Here is a 17,146-nt window from a genome sequence, read left to right on the forward strand (position 1 = left end):
CATCCTTGTCATCCTTACGTGGACTTAGGGGCCCTTGCATAGCATAGACACCCATTTTCAAATATTGTGTACGAACCCGAGGGCAAGAGACAGACATGATTAATGGAAAGAGCTCTCTTGTCTGTTTCTGCAGTCCTAGGTGGTGTCCCCAACTGATAAGCCTCTATTGCCTGCATATGTTAGGGGCAAACCTACCCAGCACCTTGAGTAGTTGAGACCCGGAGAGGTATCTTATCAAACCTGTGAAAGGCTGTGGAGGGAGGACTTTGGGGCCCTCAGACAGCTCTACAGGGATACTTGCCTCCTCCATTGCTGACCCCTATCTCCTTGTCCCCAGGACCAGGGCACTGTTGGGGTGATTTTTAATGTGGGCACGGATGACATTACAATTGATGAGCCCAACGCCATCGTGAGCGACGGCAAATATCACGTGGTGCGCTTTACTCGAAGTGGTGGCAATGCCACCTTGCAGGTGGACAGCTGGCCAGTCAACGAGCGGTACCCGGCAGGTAGGTGACACAGGTCCACAGAGGAGGCACAGTGACAAGGTGGGGCAGGGTGGAGCCAGGCAGCCTCGGATTTTGGAATGCTATGGGGTGTGGCTAAGTGGAGAGGCTTCCCACTGTGGGGAAGGGCGTGGCTCCGGAAAAGACTGGATGGAACCCCGGTGAGGGGCGTGGCTAAGGAAAAGTTAGGACCGTGATGAAGGGAGGGTAATATTTGGTGGATGAGGTTGTAAAGCCAGAAGCCAGTTTGAGAATGGGCAGAGAAGACGAAGAAGTATGGAACAAGGGAGTATCTGATACCACTGAGGAAAGGGTGAACTTAGAAAGGAGGGGCAGGGTGGAAATGGTGAGACCCATGCAGAAGCCTAAGAGAGATTCGTAAGTGAAATGAACACATCTTGGCAGGAGGCTGAAAAATAACAGCCAAAGACCCAAAGTCAAGGACCCATATTAGCCCCTGTAGATGCCGGAGAAGATAGTTAGAGACGCAGAGAGACAGGATCCCAGTAAGAGACATGTTGGAAAGGAGAGAGACGAGATAAGTGTGCAAAGGAGGGTCAGACACCTTCAGTAACCTTCACAAGCAGCATTCAAGGTACCGGGACCTGTGCTTGGCCTGGGAACCCAGGGATGAGGACACAGAGCCTAAGTTCCTAGGGCTACAGCTTTGGTGGTCAAGGACAAATCAAGGTCTTGAGAACCCAGGCAAGGGAGGAGGGTGAGGCTCTGGGAAAAAAGGAAGCTCAGGAGGGAGCCTAGTGAGAGGAAGCCAGAGGAGGAGTGATGGAAGGTTCTGGAAATAGTCGCAGAGACATCTGCAGAGATGGAGGCAGCTCCAGGATTGATGCACAGAGATGAGGAGCCGCTGACACGGACTCAGCTAGGGAGAGGAGAGATGGACAGAGCCCTGCAAGAGGCAGACCAAGAGGGAAGGAGGAAGGGAGCGGGGAACATTTGACCAGGAGGGAAGGAGGAACAGAGGGGAGGATGTTGCAGGGAAAAGGATTGGGATCAGCACTGCAGGTGCCTGGTGCCTGTCACAGCACAGGATGACCACCTGTGATCTCCATTGCTCCTAGCCAGAGTGACAGAGCATCCTCTCTGTCCTGTAAACCCTTGGGGCTCACTCACAGTCATGGAGGCGTAAGCCCGAATTGAATGGCTGTGGGCAACCCTTGAGATAAGTAAGAGCTTCCCACATTCTCCTAATAAACAGGCTGACGTACCTACAGGCCACCTGACACTCAGATCACCTCAGACACTCCCAAGGTCAGATGGATCCACAAGAAAACGTCTCTGTGAGGGATGCTAGGCTACCCCAGAACCCTGGGCATAAGGGGTCAGATATGCCAACTCTCCCACACAGGCCTGTCGTTGCTCCGTTTACTCCTACCCACAAGCAGACCCTGACAGCCTTGGGAATCAGAGTTCCCTCTGTATCGGGGGAACATGTATGTTCTTTCTAGTAATGGGGACATTGACCTGTGCTGGACAGGGTGTGACGAGTTCTCCATGCCCAGTCAGGCCTTATGCTCAGACATTCACTTCATCAGGCAGAGGCTAGGAGGAAGGCACGGTGTCTGCTGTCCTCACCAGGACCCCTGGATAGGTATAGGGAAAGGCATCCCTTCCCTGTAAATCTGGGTATTTTTTAAGTTTTGGGGTGGTGAGGTAGGGCAGGCTTTCTCTACATAGCTCTAGCTGTCCTAGAACTCATTATATAGACGAGGCTGGCCTCGAACTCCTAGAGATCCACTTGCCTCTGCCTCCCAAATGCTGGGATTAAGGGGGTGTGCCATCACACCCAGCTAAATCTGGATATTTTGAGGGAGGCCCCGATTGCTGCCTTGTGCACTGTGGGGGTGGCTCCTGAGTGATGCCACTCAGGTCACTGCAGCAGCAAGAATAGACCCAGTTCTATCACTATTTGTTCCTTTGTTTGAGACAGGGCCTTACTCTGTAGCCCTGGCTGGCCTAGAACTTGCTATGTAGACTAGGCTGGTCTTGAACTCATAGATGCCCACTTGTGTCTGCCATCTTTTAGAGTGCTGGCATTAAAGGTATGTATCACCATATGTAGCCTTCCACCTGACTCTTAAAGAACACAGATACAGCCTGTGGGTTCTGACTCAGTGCGACCTGACATTTAACCCTGGATCTCTACTGACAGACCATGTGACTCACGTCAAGCCGTCCAGCCTCTCTGAATCTATAGGAAAGGCAGAGTGTCATTGCCTGAAAGTGCTTAAGAAGGCGTCCTGCATGTCCACATGAGCACAGGCATATATTGTCCCAACAGTCATTCATAAGCAGGCATAGGTTTCTGGTTAGGCTAGTGCAGCCATGTGGTGCAGACAGGAGGACTGTTCCTACCCCTGTATGAGTGGTTTAAATGAACAGAGTGGCCATGTTTTCAAAGGAAATCATGTCCCTGTCCACTGTGGTAGTTTAGGAGCACTGAAAGACACTTTCTGCATAAATGTGCATGCACTCCTGTGCAACACACACACACACACACACACACACACACACACACACACACACCCTCTCCTTTCTTGTCTCAGGGGCTGGAGCTTGAGTGTGGAGAGAACAGGTGGGTATCCAGATGGGAAGCCAAGGATGGAGAAGGGAGGGGCTAAAACTGGGGAAGGAAAGCTGTCTAAAGGAGAAAGGCTGAGGAGCAGGCAGGGTCTGCAGTGGAGGGAGAACCGAGTGGGGCCAGGGCTGGGTTCTAAGGGTGAAGAGGTGCAGAAGCTGGCATTGCACAGAGGGTCTGAGAGGGAGAAGGCAAGCAAGGCAAGGGCCAGGGCACAGCCAGGGTCAGAGGTGGGCCAAGGTTACCTGCAGGACATAGGATGAGAGAAAGGGCTTTGGAGAAAGGGGTGCGGTCTGAGTGAAGACCAGCATTGTCAGGGACACCAGCGGTGAGGTCCTGGGTCTGTAGAGAGGGCCATCTCGTGGACTCAGGAGTCCCTAGTGATTGTATTCATGCTCACACGAATGGAGGAGGGCGCATTTATGGAGGGTTCATGGGAGGCAGACATAGGCTGACCCAGTCTCTGGTCTCTGGGCAGGTGAACGAGGGTAGCTGAGAGGGTAGTTAAACTCCTAACTCCCCTCTCCCTATGACCCTCTCACCCCATTGCCTATGGGCATCCCCAGCCTTCTGTAGGAGCAGGCAGGTGTACAGGGTGACAGGACCAGGTGAGCAGGCAGAAGTAGCTTTGCAGGGAGGTGTAGGGTGAGGGAACAGAGACCAAGGTGGAAGGGTGTGGTGGGTCAGGGCTGTGAAGGGAAGAGGGAGGCCATGAGGAGACAGCTGGGACTTCAGTCCAGCAGACAATGAGAGTTGGCAATGACTGAGAAACGGTTTAAAGCTCTGTGACATGAGTGTGCCGGGCACCCCCTTAAATGCCGCATAAATTCCGCTTAACCCATCCCTCCCACTTCTAAACCACCCTCTAAACTGCAGTAACCAGCTGGACAGCCCCCTAACTTAAACCTGCTAAATGCCCCGCCCCCACCCCACCACCCCTCTTTGGGATGGTGAAGGAGGTGGGCCTCAGCCTCAACAGCTTGACTAGATAAACCTGTTTAACCTCTGACCTTCCAGCTGTGGGTTTTTTATTTTTATTTTTTCTTCTTTACACCTCCCTTCCCTTTTCTTGGTTTTCCCTCTCCTTTGGGTTACTCTCACCCCCAAGGGTGGGGCTGGCTCTGAATGGAGCCTAGGGAGGGGTCCCTGAGAGAGGAGGGGCCCAGGTTCTGTCCCTGCCTCCCTCCTTTTCTGTTGACTGTGGCTGCCTGCTGGGGTCTCCTGAGAACTGCATAATTACGTTCTAAAGCCTGTGGACTGCGCTGCCTGAGAAACCTACTGTCTTTCTAAACTTTTCCAAGGAAACTTTGATAACGAGCGCCTGGCGATTGCTAGACAGAGAATCCCCTACCGGCTTGGTCGAGTAGTAGATGAATGGCTGCTCGACAAAGGTAATTAACCAGAATTAATTAATTAACTAACTAACTAACTTAAAAACACAATCTTAAAGGTACAGAGCTCTCTCCCCCACCCCTTCGCCCCTTTGTCATGCCCAGCCCCAATCGGAGGGTCTTATCTGGGCAGGATGCTCCCTTCTGCCCCACTACATTCAGTCTGTTTCTGGGAGGTGGTTGGTAATGAGGAAGAGAAAACCTGGTGTCTTTCTAGAGTGCTCCTCAGTGCCCGAAGATGGAAGCGCCCTCAGCTTGTGCTGAACTAAGACATCTGCAGGAGGAGGGGAACACAGGCTAGAAGTCAGGGCTCTCTGGCCAAGTTCACCTCAGGGGTTTTTAGTAAAGGGTCAGTGGGTACCTGGAGGTAGGAAGGTTTGGGAAGGAAGGGGGGCAGAGCCAGTGGAGGGCTCAGAAGGGGGGGGGCTACTTGGAGAAGAAAGGAAGAGCTGGCGCCTCAGATCATACTGAAAGATCCGAAAGGCCTTGCTTGGTCGCAGGCCCTCTGGAAGTAGCTCAGGCTGATGGCTGACCGGACTAAGGAGGAAGGGAAGGTGATGGTCTCTTAGGGATTGTAGAGGTCTCCGCCTGCTGGTCTGATGAGGAAGACAGAGCAGGTCCCTGAGAGGCCCCTATGTGCAAGGGAGGTGGTGCTGCTGTGTGAGAGGGAGAAGGGTCCTTGTCAGCAGAAGTTGGGGGCCCGACTTCATTCCTGTTGGAGGAGGGGCAAGCTCTGTACCTCTAAGGCTAAACTCTAGTGGGGAGCAGAAGTGCTAAAGCCCACTTAACCAGCTGATAACTGTGCATTAAATGTCCACGGGGCTTTCCCCGATAAAATCCCCCAATGTAACCTCCAGCCCCTGCACCCAGGGGCCTAAACACGCTGATAACCAGATGTCATAAACCCACAGCAGGACAAAAAAGTTAAAGGGACTGTAACAGATATCGCTAAAACCTGCAGCCCCCAGCCACACTGGGCCGCTCTCTCCAGCGGGGTGAACTTTAACCCTTTGAGGCGTTCATGGCAGGCGGGGGCAGGGGCCACAGAAGCCATGGCTTCCTCTCCTTTACCCACCCTCCCCTCCTAGAATCAAAGAGGCTGAGGGAGGAGCCTGGGCTGAGGCTGGGACAACTTGTGATACCCCCCCCACACACACACCCCTCAGGGTAGGTTGGGAGTGCTGTTCAGAGGAGAAAATCTAGGGGCTAAAGAAGGAAAAAGCTCCCTGCCTTCCACTATGGCAGACATACCTTTTTTAAAAAACTTGTATCTACTCTTCGAGAAAATGGCAGGTTGATCTTCCCAAAGAGGAGGAACTCACTCTTGGTGTGACTTTTGGCCCAGTACTGATCCTGTGAGCCTAGCTCTCTCCTTGGTCTTTGCTCAGCCCACTCCAAGTGCACCATGAGAGGAACAGGAATAGGCTAGTCTAGAGCAGGACTGGGTGTTCTTGGAGCGGATGTTTTATTCTAAGTTGCTGGGATACAGTAGATGCTCAATAAATGTTTATGGAATGGCTCCATTTTGTACTTCCAAAACATGCCTGGAAAAGCAGTTCCGGGGGGTGCCTCACAATAATGAGACCTGTAGTCAGATGGCTTTGGACTGGAACAGGCCTTTTAGAAGTCCACATACACATTCGTTTTGTAAAGGCTCGGAGAAGGCTTTTCAGAGGGGAATCTGTTTAGTGGAGAACTCATCTGACCCTTCTATCCTTTGTTTTTCTTATAATTTTTATGCAGCAGCCTTCCACCTTTGTGGGCTGGGCCCAGCCATAACTGAGAAAGCACAGAGGGGACATCTTTACTTGAGCCAGAAGTAGGAGGGTCCTGGGTGAGGAGTGGCTGAGTAAGGAGCCCAAGGAAACACACTAGTGACCCAGGCTGGACAGGCGTCTGGGGGTTCTGGAGAGCCTGTGTTTCTAGAGAGGATATGTGTCACAAGTTGGACTGTCTCAGCCCAGGTTTGGGGGGCAGGGCTCCCAGGATCCTAACTTTAAACCAGATCTCTAACGAGGCGCTAACCAGAAGCTAACAAGGGCTAAGTCAGGTCTTAAATGAAAGCAGCCAAAGGTCCATGGGAGAATGGGGCCCGATCACACTCCATCTGCCCCTCCCCAATAACATCAAAACCAAAGTTAAATCTAAACCTAAACATAATAAATGTCTTTTCTAAAAATCCAAACCAAAATCAAAAAACTCAGAGGGTTAAACTGACCCCCAAGGTCTACTAAAACCAAAACAAGCAGCCAAGCCCCGAACAGGGGTCATTCTGAGGTCTCTAACACTGCCAAGTGCAGGGCCAGATTGGAGCTGGAGCAGTTGTTTTGGCTGTCAGTGAGCGAAGCAAGGTCCCTTTAACATTTTCCGTATCTGGGCTTGCACGTCCATATTGGGGGAAGGGCTCAGCTCACTGGGGCCTGCTCCCAGGGCAGTGGCTGGGCCTCAGTGGCTGGGCCTCAGCAGGGCAGGAGAAGCTAAGCAGCCTGGCCAGCCATCATTGGGTGCTAATGGGCGGGGACAGCCTGGAGCAGACACATACAATCTGTCCCTCATCTTGCTGCTTCCTCTGCTCACACTCACAAACTCCACCTTGGCCTGGCAGGATGCCCTCCTGTCTCTGTCTCTGCTGCCACTGCCTACTGCTTCAGAGGACACCATGGCTTGAGGCTGGACATTGGGTGGGATGCTTGGGAGAATAGAGAGAGAAGATGGGGGTGGAATTGAAGGACAAGGAAGAGGGGTGCTAGCTATGGAGTGGGATCAGTGGGGTATGGGTGTAGATGGAGAGGCATGTGCATGGTGGGGATAGGGGGTGACCCTTTCCCAGCCCATGTGTGCCCTGGCGACCCTCTCCTGTGGGGGTCCCACAAGGCCGGGCTAGGGGCTCTGGTTAACAATGTCTTTCCCTTGGTTGTCTGCCTCTTCCTCATTCCTTTCCCCACCCATGTGTTGGCTTTCTCCTGGCTTCCACATTCCTCCCCTCTGCTCTCCACTCTCCATCCCTTCCTGGCCTCCCTGGACTGCCTGCCTTTCCTCTGCCTGCTCCCTCACCCCGTCCCCAACCCTCAGGACGCCAGCTCACCATCTTCAACAGCCAGGCTGCCATCAAGATAGGGGGCCGGGATCAGGGCCGCCCCTTCCAGGGCCAGGTGTCCGGCCTCTACTACAATGGGCTCAAGGTACTGGCGCTGGCCGCCGAGAGCGACCCCAATGTGCGGACCGAAGGCCACCTACGCCTAGTAGGGGAAGGGCCGTCCGTGCTGCTCAGTGCGGAGACCACTGCCACCACTCTGTTGGCCGACATGGCCACCACCATCATGGAAACCACCACCACCATGGCCACCACCACTACTCGTCGGGGTCGTTCCCCCACAATGAGGGACAGCACCACCCAGGTGAGACCTCCTTCCGTGTCTGGGAAGGTCCAAGGGGTGTTGGCCTTGGGGTGGTTCGTTCTGCAGACAGCTGATTCTCACTTAGTGGTCACAGGAATGGTTTAGGACAGGGAAGGCTTCACATAGTGATCAGGGATACTGACTATCTGAGGTGATCCTGTTTCTGGGAGGTCTAGAGTCATGGGCAGTTAACTGGAGAAGCCTGCCTACCCTAGCCAGGAGGAGGGAAGTCTTGATGAAGACCTGTGGAAACAGTGAGGAGAGTGACCATGTCAGAGCTCAGTGGGCCAACTAGAGTTGGATAATGGCATCTTAGGCAGAGATGATACAGTGAAGTGGTGACATGAAGTCTCCCAGGGTGGGCAGCCCCTCTCAGAGGCCAGTAGAGGCCAGGGGCAGTCTTTCCCTGTGTTAGGGATTAGACCTCAAGGCTGTAGGCCCTTTGGCTTACAAAGTCACAAAGCTTCTGCACGTGACTTTGAGCAAGCACCCACTATCAAGTACCACAGCTTGAGCGGCCTCTGCCTTGTCCTTTGTGTGTGTTTTGAGTGGCTGTGCACAGTTCTCTGTGCTTTACCCACACAAGGTCATCTGCCAGCTCAGGAGCCCCCTGGATCTGGTGAGAGTCTAACGATGGCAGCACACGAGAAACAAAGCTCGGAGGAGCAGTCAGGCCTGGTGTCCTGGGTGGTCAAAACTGAACACGGGACTACCCAGTAGCTGGGTTCCCTAATTGTCACCACTGTCTGTGCTGAGTACTGGTTATGGAGAGCTTGTGCTTGCCACAATGACCTAGCTGGGCCATCTCAGCCCCACAGTGTTTCTGTCTCTCCCCCCCCACCCCCCACGTCACTGCCTTGGCTGTTGAGCCTGCAGGCCTAGAGGAATCTTGGGGTATCCATGGGGACATGTCTTTCTGCACCAGTCTGTTTTCAAGTGTCTCAGGGCTGGGCTTGCTGTACACCAGGCTCTTCTTTCCTGCCAGTCTGTCCTGCAGGGATCCTGGGGCTGGGCTGGCTGGGAGAGAGACAAGATATAAGCCTTCTTATCTATCATCAATGCCCTAAAATCTGAGGGATCTGGATGTCCAGGGGCTTTCCTCTAGGGAGTTGGGAGCCCTAAGAGAAAGGCCTGGGCTCGCCTAGGCTGGCTACCCATGCCTTCCAAATCCTATCTAAACTTAGAGGAAGAGGGTAGGCAGACCAACCGTGTGCTAAAGAGAGTGGACTGTCCCAGAGAGATTCTGGGTTGGGTGGAGAAGAGAGAGGGTCAAGGATGTGGAAGGCAAGAGGAGTCCATGACGTTGTCCTTGGGCAGGGGCTGTTGGGTTGAAGTGGAACTTAGGGAGCTGCAGGTTGGAACCCTCTCAGCCTGGCATCCTTGGCCTCCATAGTGGCTTCTCCTAATCTGTTGTCTCCCAGCTTCCTTACTCCTTGGACCTTGGGTCTCCTGCCTTGGCTCTATTTCCTAACCCCGCTAAACTTCCCTTCCCCCTCAGGCTCACACATCTCAGGGATCCTCTTTCTTTGCAATCAGTAGAGAAAATGCTGACAAAGTCGACTCCTGTTGTCATGGCAACCATAGTCCTAATTATTGTGCAGAGCCTGGTTCTCTCTGTGGAAGGGGGTTGGGAAAGATTGAGATGTGAAGGGGTGGGGAAGCTGGAGATGGGAAACCCTCCAGACCCTGTCCCCCTCTCTGTGTCTGAGCCTCCTCCATACCCCTTGTCCCTGCCCCCGGCACCTTGACCTCTGGGAAACAGCTTGCAGCCCAGAGTTGGCATCCCGTCCCCTGGCTCCCTAGTGCGAGGGGCCCAACACTTGTCTGATCTTTGGGTGCTACAGGGCTGTCTGTTTATCATCCTTTAGCATGGGAAATTGAGAGGCCAAGTCACCCAACAGACGGTGAGGGAGGTTGGGCGAGGCCTTGGCCCTGTCTTCTGTGATGTTCCATACCTTGGGAAGCAGCTGCAGAATCTGTTCACCCACTGGAACCCTCTCTTTCCCTACTTCCCCTCTTACCACCCCTACCCCCAACCTCAGAACACAGATGACCTCCTGGTGGCCTCGGCTGAGTGTCCAAGTGATGATGAGGACCTGGAGGAGTGTGAGCCTAGTACTGGTGAGTGCCTTTCCCCCCTCCCCTGCCCCGGGCCCCTGCGACGACGCTGCTGGGGAGGGGGGCGACTCTCTGCCACATGGCCCCAGCCCAGGGTGTCCTGCAGGCTTTACTCTCTCCTGCAGTCCCTTTGTAACTTAGAAGACCCCAGGTCCCTCACATGCCCTCTGACAAGGCGCCTTTTGGTATCCCATCCTTGGAGATAGTGAAGTCTTTAGCTTGGGCTCCTAGGGGAGGAGAGCCAAGAGGAACTGGGAGAAAAGAGGGAGATGTGGCCATAGAAACATGAGGAACTGCAGTTCCCATGAGTCCTGAAATGGGAGGTGGGGAACTACAATTCCCATCGGCTCTCAGGTCCAGAACTACAACTCCCATCAGCCCTGAAGCCTGGTGCTCTCTTGGCCACTCATAGAGGTCTCTGTTGGCACTCCCTTGGCCTCCTACTCAGCCTTAGGGACTTATCTGGTATTCTTGAAGGGGGTCCCCAGGATGCCAGGTCAAGCAGAGCAGTTGCTACATGGGACCTCTATATCTGGCAGTGCACTAGGTGGAGATACCCCTTAGGCCAGACATGCAGTCCTCTAAGGGAGATCCTAGCTTGAGAGCTGCTGCAGAAGAAGCTATGGGAAAGGGCCTCCTGAGTGGTGGCAACACAGGGACTCTGCTTAATGTTGCCAGCTGGAGCCAAGGCTACAGCTACAGAGAGCAACTGGGCAAGTTGGGGGTGAGCTTTGCATGCTGGCTGAGAGCACGAGAGTGGGGTGGCCTAGTGGCCGCTGTTCATCTGAGCAGGTTGGCAGTGGCTGACAGGAACAGCAGGAGGTGGTCACTGGGGGTTGACAGCAGGACTGGTAAAAGGACTGGATGGGGCTGCTGGAAGCTCCCAGTAGGGGATCACAGGCCTTGGCTGCAGCCTGGATGACACAGGAACAGAAGGGCTGCCCACATCTCTTGCTTGGCTTCCCAGAGGCTTCTTATATTACCATACCATGGTGGCACCAGAGCTGTGGGTTTCAGCAAGGCTGGGGCAAGTGCATGCAGGGATGGAAAAAGGCTGTGAATCTGACCTGAGGTCAGGGGTCTGGAGGGCCTAGCAGCTCCATAGGAGACATTGAAGCTGAGAGTGGGCTACCCCAGATAAAGTATGGGGAGATAGGTGGAGCCTAGACAGTGGAGCCTTGGTGTCCTGGTCACAGACCAGCAGTGGAAGCCTCCATAATCAGAGGTTGATGCCCCTTACCCCCATCCCTTTCCTCCCCAGTAGTTGGGAGTTGAGTGGGATTGTTCTGTGGTCCTGGACCAAGGAGCATTCATGGGAGGTACCAGCTGCTAGACAGGAAAGACCTCACTGCCCACAGCTCAGGGCCTGTGCCTCTGGGAACAGATGTTCTCCTCTGCAGGAGGCCCCTCTGCTGGGAGCCATTCCTTTACCCTGCAGCCCAACTATTACTTTGGGAGACTCTGGGCATGTGACAGAGTCTGCCCACAGCACCTGTCATCACTGACTAATCCATCAAAGCTATAGGCAGTGTCTGGGAATCCATACAGGCTGACACAGCCTCCAGCAAGAGTTACTCTAAGTGGCTGCAGGGGACAAACTGCGAGAGCTCTGGGATGGGACCATGCTATGGGACACAAACTCCGTACTGATAGATTTCTGCTCTCCCTCAACCCTGCAGAGCCAGAGCACAGAACACACACACACACACACACACACACACACACACACACACACACACTCCAGGCTGTCCTAGGGCCATATTGGGAGAGTTGAGGGTCCCAGACGAGACTCTCACCCAGAAGCATGAGCATGAACAACAGTGTGCTCTCTGGCACCTTGAGATGTTTCAGGGTTTGTTAGGATAGGAGAGTGAGGTAGACTGGAAGTGGATGGCTCAGCCGCCCCCAAGTCAGGGCTCCCAGAGGTCACTGAGCACTGTGCCACTCTTCTGTAAGACAGAGCCACCATGTGAGGGTAAGGCAGTGGAGGTGGAGGAAGGCCAGAGGCTGGGCTCTGGCCTAGATTTGAATGCAAGCCCTGGAGGTAGGGCAGAGTGGCCCTTGGAGTGCCCAGGGCTCACCTACATCACTCAGTCCACAGCTCTGAAAGCCCTACTGTCCTCATCGCCCCATAGGAAGTCACGACCTGGACCATGTTCTCTGTTCCTCTCATCCTGGCCTCTGCAACTAGAGTCCATTTTGAGGTCCCAGGATAAGGAAATCTTTTCTGGCAGAACATCAGGCTCCTGGCAAAGGAGGAGGCAGCCTGGCTAGTGATGGGCTGCTCAGAGCCTGCCCCTAGGCTGTCTACCCTCCGCATCTGCAGATCTTCACTGTGGATGGGAGTATGTGCCCTGGAATCGTCTGCTTGGCCTCTTCACCTCCCCATCCCTCCACAGGCTCCAGGCCCTGTCCTCCTTGTTTAGTGAGCCTGTCATCTAGCACATTATTTTCCTGGAGGCTGGAGGTCCAGTCACACAGAATATTATTAGAATTCTCCCTAGTGGGAGTGCCTTTAAGGGACAAACACCTACAGTTGGTAATGTGACACACCACCCCTGCGAGCCCAGCTGTCCTGGCCCACACATTGTATTTCCAGCCCAGCCCTCAGAAGACTGTGGACTTTGCACCCCCAAGATTCATAGGAAGAATGCAAAGACGTATATCCACAGAGGCACACATCCATTGCACACACATGTGCTCCAACCAGGGTCACACTTGTACATCTATGCATACAGATTCACATACTGCCCAGAATCTCTCACATATTCTCTCTCTCTCTCTCTCTCTCTCTCTCTCTCTCTCTCTCTCTCTCTCTTACACACATATACACACATACACACACACTTAGAAGAGTGTATGCAATTTACACTCCGATCAACAGAGGCACACAGATGCTTAGACCCAAAGAGGCACATGTGTGCCCAGATACCCTGAAACCAATATACAGTACACTCCTAAGAAATCCAGAGAAACACAAGGGGTAGTGTGCACAGTCCCATGAAGCATGTTATGTAGCAGAGTCACTGAGTGTCTCACGTGCATACTTAGAGTTTCCAGAACACCCAGAGATGCCTAGACTCACAGCTGCTTACCTGCTTAGCCCCCAGAGAGTCACACCTGCGCACGTCATGCTCAGCTGCACAAAGGCTCCTGCGTTCAGCGCTGTGAGCCTCGAACCCACTCCGGTTCCTACATGTGCTCAGGGCTATGTGGAAGTGCATGCTTAAACCCACAGAAGCAACTCCCACATGCTCGCATCTGTTGATGTATACAGACGTGCTCTGAGACAGAAAGCCTCCGCAGACATCATGTACTCTGGGTGTGCACTGCACCTTCAGATCTTTGTGTGTATGCTCGCTTGTGCTTAAGACTCACAGAGGCACACGTCTTGTGACATGTCCTTGGACTCAGGGTTACACTTCCATGCTCAGTTCACAGAGGCACATCTGTAGACTGAGCCCCCCGTGTAACACTTGCTCACAAATATGTACAGACCACAGTACACATATGCATTCAGATTATCAGATGGCCACATGTTTCCTAACCACAGACACAACATTTGTGTTCAGGCATGTACACAATTCAGCACTCATGGAAGCACACACATACATATATCCCTCGTGTCTGTGTGCACAGGACTTATACTTCTGTCCACGGATACTCACCAAGACACACATGTCCATCTGTGGAGGCATGTACTCATGGGCCCACATGTTTGTCCCCACAGAAGGGGCCTCTACACACTGAGGTGTAAGTATGTACTAAGACAGAAGGAGCATGGGAATATGCTGTCTGTCTAAGTGGGGTGTAAGTGCTCAGATCCCAGAAGTCTGTGCGTATGTATACATTGGTTCAGCCTCATGGACCTGCACCCCTTCTACACGGTCCTTCTGAGAGGGGACCCTGAGAAGCACACTCATACACGTACATTCATACGTACGCACGCATTTATCCTCAGACCCCATGAAGTGTATGTACACAGACACACCCAGTTTCACAGGTATACTCCACAGAGACGCACATGTTGACGTATGTCCACATTCATTCAGATCCCTAAAGAGGGGGTGCACATGAACACAAATACACACACACACACACACACACACACACACACACACGCCTAAAATGTCCCACACAAATGCTCACAGACACAGGTGTAACTGTGTGCTCCATGGTACCCCTGCAGTGACACATACAAGGGCAGGTATTTATCTTTAGACTTGTAGGTCACGTGTGTATTCAGGCCCAGTTCAGAATAGTGTCTGTTGTGTTTTCACTCTCAGGGGTACGTACACAGTTATTAAACCCACAAGGGCATACCAGCATGTTCAAGGCCACCAAGTTTTGTAGAGACATTCATACATGTCCTTAGGGGTGTGTGCCTAGGAGCATGCAAACACAAGCCTTCCTGTGCATACAGATTCATGTGTGCCCAGATGAACACCAGCATCTTGCATTTACCCTACATGCATCCCCACTCAGTGTCACCCACCCATAAATGACCCTCAGAGGCATATGCACACACATTTGATCAGATGCACAGAAGCATGGGTTCAGATTCCTAGGAGCTTCTAGAGTGACACTACTTGCTATAATGACACTTGGCTTCTGTGGTTTAACAGAGACCTGACTTACAATGCTTCTTCTGATTGGTGGGAGCCCCCTAATGACTCAGAGCCTGGTCTCCTTCTATCCCGTGGCTGTGTCATCTTTAACTTATGACTTCTTAAGGTGCAAGTATGAGCAAGGGTCAGGAGTGGGAGGTTTCCACAGGCTGGCCCCAGACAGGCTCTCCAGCCCACATTGCATTCTAAACCCAGAGCTCAGTCTTAGGACCACAGTGAGCTTCTGAGATGGTCGTGAACCATCGCCTTACCATCACTTCCTAGGCAGAGGCGCAGGCAGATATGGGGGCCAGCTAGAGAATATTTTGCTTGAGTGAGTCTAAGATGACCAGCCACCAAAGATCTATTTTATTTTACCTTCTGTCACAAAATATTCCCTGCTGCCACTCCAAGGAAGACAAACATCTCATCTCAGGAAGTTGTTAATTTCAAAGTAGTAGATGGTGGCTTACTCTGATTCACCCAGACTTGCTGCTTTTGGTCTGCAGACTATTAACTGAAAGATAATTTATCTCACTACTTCCAACACATCCTAAAGTAGAGTGCTTCTGTAGGGGTGGCTCCTACAACAAAAGCTTGTCACAAAAGGAAGAGGTTGGGTGTAGTGGTGAGCACCTATGGAGTAGAGGCAACAGGATTGCAAGTTCGAGGTCAACCTGGAGTTTATAGCAAGACCTGTCTACTTCCATCCCCGCAAAAGAGTTCAGGGAAGGGAAAGCTGGGTAACACAACACCTATGCCTGAGCATGGAGGAGGAAATCCAGCAAGCGGGCGGGCTTTGCTCTTGCAATGGTAAGGGCAAAGTCTCCAGCAACTCCTGCTTCTGTCTCTGGGAAGGCTTTAGGCTGCCCCTCTGCTGGGCAGAAAGAATGTCTCATCCTTATCCTCTGTGGCCCTTTCGGAAGCGAGTCTTGGGAGACATGTTCTTAGGTGTGTGTGAGTGCAGACATCCCACACCACCTTGCACACCTCTGGTTTCCAGGCTTAGTCACAGCAGCCACACCACAGTCCCTTCCTAAGCCCCGGCTTCCATTCCCATGGCTTCTCTCATTTCTCTGCCTCGCCCTCTTCACAGAGCCGTGACTGTCTTGAGGACCCCTTAAATGGTAGGTGGAGAGACAGCTCCTAAATCTGACCCTTGGGCAGAAAAAGACCCTTACTCAGTTGAGTAGGTCTCTATCATTGACCCTTGTGCCCTTTCAGCCTTTACCCCTGTGTAGCGTCTGAGACCAACGGCTCTTCTGACCCCCCCGCAAGAATCACACCTTTCCTCCACACCTCTCTGCCTGCAAGACAGCCAACCCTAGTTTAAGTTTATGTTGTAACAAGTTGCTAAAAACAGAAAGTAAGAGATGGCAGTCCTGGGCCCTCAGCACCCCTGCCTCAGCAGGTTGGCACGAGCGGTGTTTGTACCAAATGTTTGCCACAGTGGCATGTGGGTCTTCATCTTTTCTACTTCTTATCCTTTCCCTGGATTGTCACTTGAATGCTATGGCATTTTGTTATTATGACATCCACTGTAGGGGCCAAAGCCTGTATAAGATAACATTCATCTCTGTAACAAATAAGCCCTGAATCTTAAAGCAAGAGAACTTCCTCACTCAGATGTACGATTCCTGGGCTCTGCCCAGAGGGCATGTTAGTAATCCACCCTCCTTCCATCTGTGGCACCTCCATTTTTAACACAGCATGTCCAACCAAGGTCACTGTTGGAGAAGAGTGTGGAGGATGGAGCACTGGAGGCTGTTAGGGACTGGATAGGGCCTAACACTCAACAATTGAGCCATACTTAATTGTTAGGGATGCTGGGAAATGTAGTCTAGATGTCAAGGCTCAGAATGAATGCCTTTATTTTATGGGGCAATATACGGTTTGTGCTCAGAGCCAAGGTATTTTGCTTGCATATTTGGAAGGACACAGTCACACAGCATGGACACACAGTACATGCCTCCGACTCATGGGCAGCATACTCGAGGGACCCATTCACATGTGCACATTGGCCTACACTTACTGATATGCACCCAGGCATCTCAGATCCACGAAGGCTATTGCACTTATGAATATAGAAACACAAACCTTCGTAGGGGGTCCACATTTGAGTGTGTGTGCTCATAAACATGTGTGCACATCCTCCTACTGAGTAGCTCACAGTCTCTGACCATGAAACCACTGTGGCCTCCGCCCTTGCCAAGCTGGTGTTACAGGTGCAGAGGGATACCATCCTTCAGGCTACAGCCCACAGTGGCATTCTTCTCTGCTCCAGCAGGTGAGTAGGGACGAAATCTAGCCAGTGTTCTGTTCGCTTAGCAGTGTATTCTGGGCCCCGAGTTGGGCTGCTTTTATCAATATTGTGGGCATGTGGATTGGTAAGTCATAACCTACAGGGCCATTTTCAGGTACGAGCTGCCTTTTCTCCTAATCCCCTGAAATGCTAATGTTCTTGCCCCTCCCAGTTTGGGTAGAGCCCTCAACACTGGTGGATGGGCTCTGTGCCAGCAGGTGGCTTAGC

The 17,146-nt window shown here is 52.5% G+C and overlaps 1 protein-coding gene across 26 annotated transcripts in view; it reads left to right on the top strand.

Moving 5' to 3' along the window:
• The window catches only part of Nrxn2 (neurexin 2), a 110,251-nt gene that overhangs the window by 87,613 nt on the left and 5,492 nt on the right, over positions 1-17,146 (top strand). For 18 of the 26 annotated variants that reach the window (XM_076916121.1, XM_076916142.1, XM_076916124.1 and 15 more), the window contains 4 exons: positions 338-509; positions 4,404-4,493; positions 7,566-7,891; positions 9,934-10,012. In XM_076916121.1, the coding sequence (XP_076772236.1) occupies positions 338-509; positions 4,404-4,493; positions 7,566-7,891; positions 9,934-10,012 (667 nt within the window). The remainder of the gene's footprint in view (positions 1-337; positions 510-4,403; positions 4,494-7,565; positions 7,892-9,933; positions 10,013-17,146) is intronic. The other 8 variants (XM_076916135.1, XM_076916165.1, XM_076916167.1 and 5 more) reach the window with 1 other exon arrangement.

Source organism: Arvicanthis niloticus, chromosome 1, assembly GCF_011762505.2.
Source record: "Arvicanthis niloticus isolate mArvNil1 chromosome 1, mArvNil1.pat.X, whole genome shotgun sequence".
Classification (NCBI taxonomy): Eukaryota; Metazoa; Chordata; class Mammalia; order Rodentia; family Muridae; genus Arvicanthis; species Arvicanthis niloticus.